Source organism: Perkinsus marinus (assembly GCF_000006405.1).
Source record: "Perkinsus marinus ATCC 50983 genomic scaffold scf_1104296947142, whole genome shotgun sequence".
Lineage (NCBI taxonomy): Eukaryota > Perkinsozoa > Perkinsida > Perkinsidae > Perkinsus > Perkinsus marinus.
Genome location: NW_003210691.1, coordinates 1,687 through 4,294, shown reverse-complemented (window position 1 = coordinate 4,294; position 2,608 = coordinate 1,687). Strand labels below are relative to the sequence as shown.

General features: G+C 39.7%; 1 protein-coding gene across 1 annotated transcript; it reads right to left on the bottom strand.

The window, feature by feature from the left end:
- Nucleotides 1-1,249: 1,249 nt before the first annotated feature.
- On the bottom strand, nucleotides 1,250-2,174 carry Pmar_PMAR027052 (hypothetical protein; the record flags this gene model as incomplete). The annotated part of the gene is made up of 4 exons (XM_002779456.1): nucleotides 1,250-1,327; nucleotides 1,391-1,730; nucleotides 1,797-2,017; nucleotides 2,067-2,174. 4 exons carry the CDS (start codon nucleotides 2,172-2,174, stop codon nucleotides 1,250-1,252), a joined length of 747 nt encoding a protein of 248 aa, XP_002779502.1.
- Nucleotides 2,175-2,608: the final 434 nt, after the last annotated feature.

Sequence of the window (2,608 nt, the reverse complement as noted above, 5' to 3'; positions counted from 1 at the left end):
TTACAACCTAGTTCTAGTCGCCAATGCACCATGATAGCCCTCCTTCATCACTTTTAGAGGTACTTCATCAAGACTATTAGGGAACTGAATACCCTCCTCTGGATACATATTATACATCAAGGTTTGTGCTAGACGGACTAGTAGTACAACTTCATCCCTATTGGTTATCACTTCTATCACCTCCTTCTCATCATTAACACATCCAATGCTGATAATAATAGTAAGATGTCTACGTTATCAAACCCGGTTATCTTGTCGTCGTCTATGTGAACAGATCTCTTGTGATAAGTGATATGATACCCTCCCCACTCACACTATATTTAATGTCTTCGAAATATTGACGCCAACCTCATAGTCTTGTTTTATATTAATAACCTCTTCACAAGAGGAAATAATGCTTGGTGTTGTCGTAGTGTATTAGTGGGCCTCGTCTTACAGTCTGTAAGACGTAAGTTACAGATTTCAAAAGATAACAACAGCCGTTTCTCTCGAGCTGGTTCTCCAATGATGTCACTTTACATCATTTAGCCTAGCGTGGTGATATTAGAATTGGAAATATCCGACTTGATAACCGATATAGATCTTGCTTGAGGGCCCTAAGAGCATATGGACGGCAAACCGACTGTTGTTGGTATCGGATATTAAGTCTAGAGTGGATGACCGAGCACTGACTCTCGAGATTATTGACTCCCCTTTACGGTATTCCCAAACCCTGTCAACACTACATCAGCATGAATAACAATAACAACATGGATAAGAACAACAACACATGGATAACAACACATGGATAACAACACATGGATAAGAACAACAACACATGGATAACAACACATGGATAACAACACATGGATAACAACACATGGATAAGAACAAGATGAATTGGCTGTGGTGGTGCATACATTAAAAAACGGGTGTTTTATTAGAGAATCGCAGATTCCCCAATGAGGCCGGCATGAATCGCTCTGATTATCGTCCCTGCTAGTTTAGGACCAGGTCCTGGTTGGGGCTGTTCATCAATACCCAGACGCTTTGCTCTCTCTTTATCCATATTAATCAAGGCTTGTGCTCTTGCAAAAAGAATCGACTTCATGCTCATTGTCGGGCCAGTATCATCATACCGTGCTTCCACTGCTTGTGCTACCTCAAGAGCATCGACGTTTATTGTAAAGATGAGATCAAGACATCGTCGTTCGCTACATAACAAGATTCTCCAAGTCATGCTACTACTACTGATGATGATAATAATAGCTCACCTTAGGTATGGCAGATTTGTGACGATCTTGTCGAGTTTCATATCTCTACCACTTACAGTAGCTTTTAACGTTGCCTGATACACAGCATGATAAGTAGCATCATACTAGAAGCCCAAAATGATTGCAGAATTCCTTACCTTAGCAACATCATTGGACCATGTCACGGCAGCAAGTTGCGCACGACCCGATGTTGTTGTTGTTGCAACATCAGTGGCAAGGAGCACATTATAAATAGCGAACAGTGCCTTATCTCCCTCCGTCTTTTTAGTGCTAGATTCGAGGATATGTATGTTCTTCCAGTCGGCATCAGAATGCATATCTCCTTTGAATTCACGATCATAACCAAGCTGTACGATGTACTTCTCGCATGCTTCTAGCACCATATCATTATTATGAGGATATTTGATATGAGGGGAATCACGACGATGACGACGATCTCTATCCGGAGGATTGAGGTAGCTTTGCAGCCTGCACAACCTGATGATGATGACAAGTAATAATAACATGATGTAAATATTTGAAGAGGAGTAGTAGTAGTACTACCCTTCTTCGGAGTTTTCTTCGGCAATACTGACATGTGTTAGCTCGGCATTGTAGACTGCTGCCTTTATACTCTTCTTCTTCGACGACGTTCGACCACCATGGGCTACTTTATGCTCCATGCGAATCCTTGCCCCGACAACCACCTTAGTCTTCACACCTTTACCCGAGGAGAAGACAAAGCCCAGAGAACATCTCATTGAGGGAGGATGATGACGATGACCCTACCACAATAACAATACTACTCACCTCACTAGACTCACCATTCACTACCTCCATAGTAGTAGAAGATGCAGTAGCAGCAGCGGCATAGCAGGATAGTAGCAGAAAGGGGGATGTAGTAGTAGTAAACAAGAGTAGTATCGCCGTGATAATGGTCATGGTGGCAGGAATGTTGTTGTTAACTCTACATTGGCTGCTATTACTAATCCTACGTTATAACGTTAGAGGTAGTCGTAGTAATAGACTACTGTATTATTAATATATGGTAAAGAATCCATGACCTAAAGACGTGACCTTGGAATACCTTATGGAATAAAGGTAAGAACAATTTGGGTGGTAATAACAACATCACTTATTAATATTCATACATCATCACTTATTAATATTCATACATCATCACTTATTAATATTCATACATCATCACTTATTAATATTCATACATCATCACTTATTAATATTCATACATCATCACTTATTAATATTCATACATCATCACTTATTAATATTCATACATCATCACTTATTAATATTCATACATCATCACTTATTAATATTCATACATCATCACTTATTAATATTCATACATCATCACT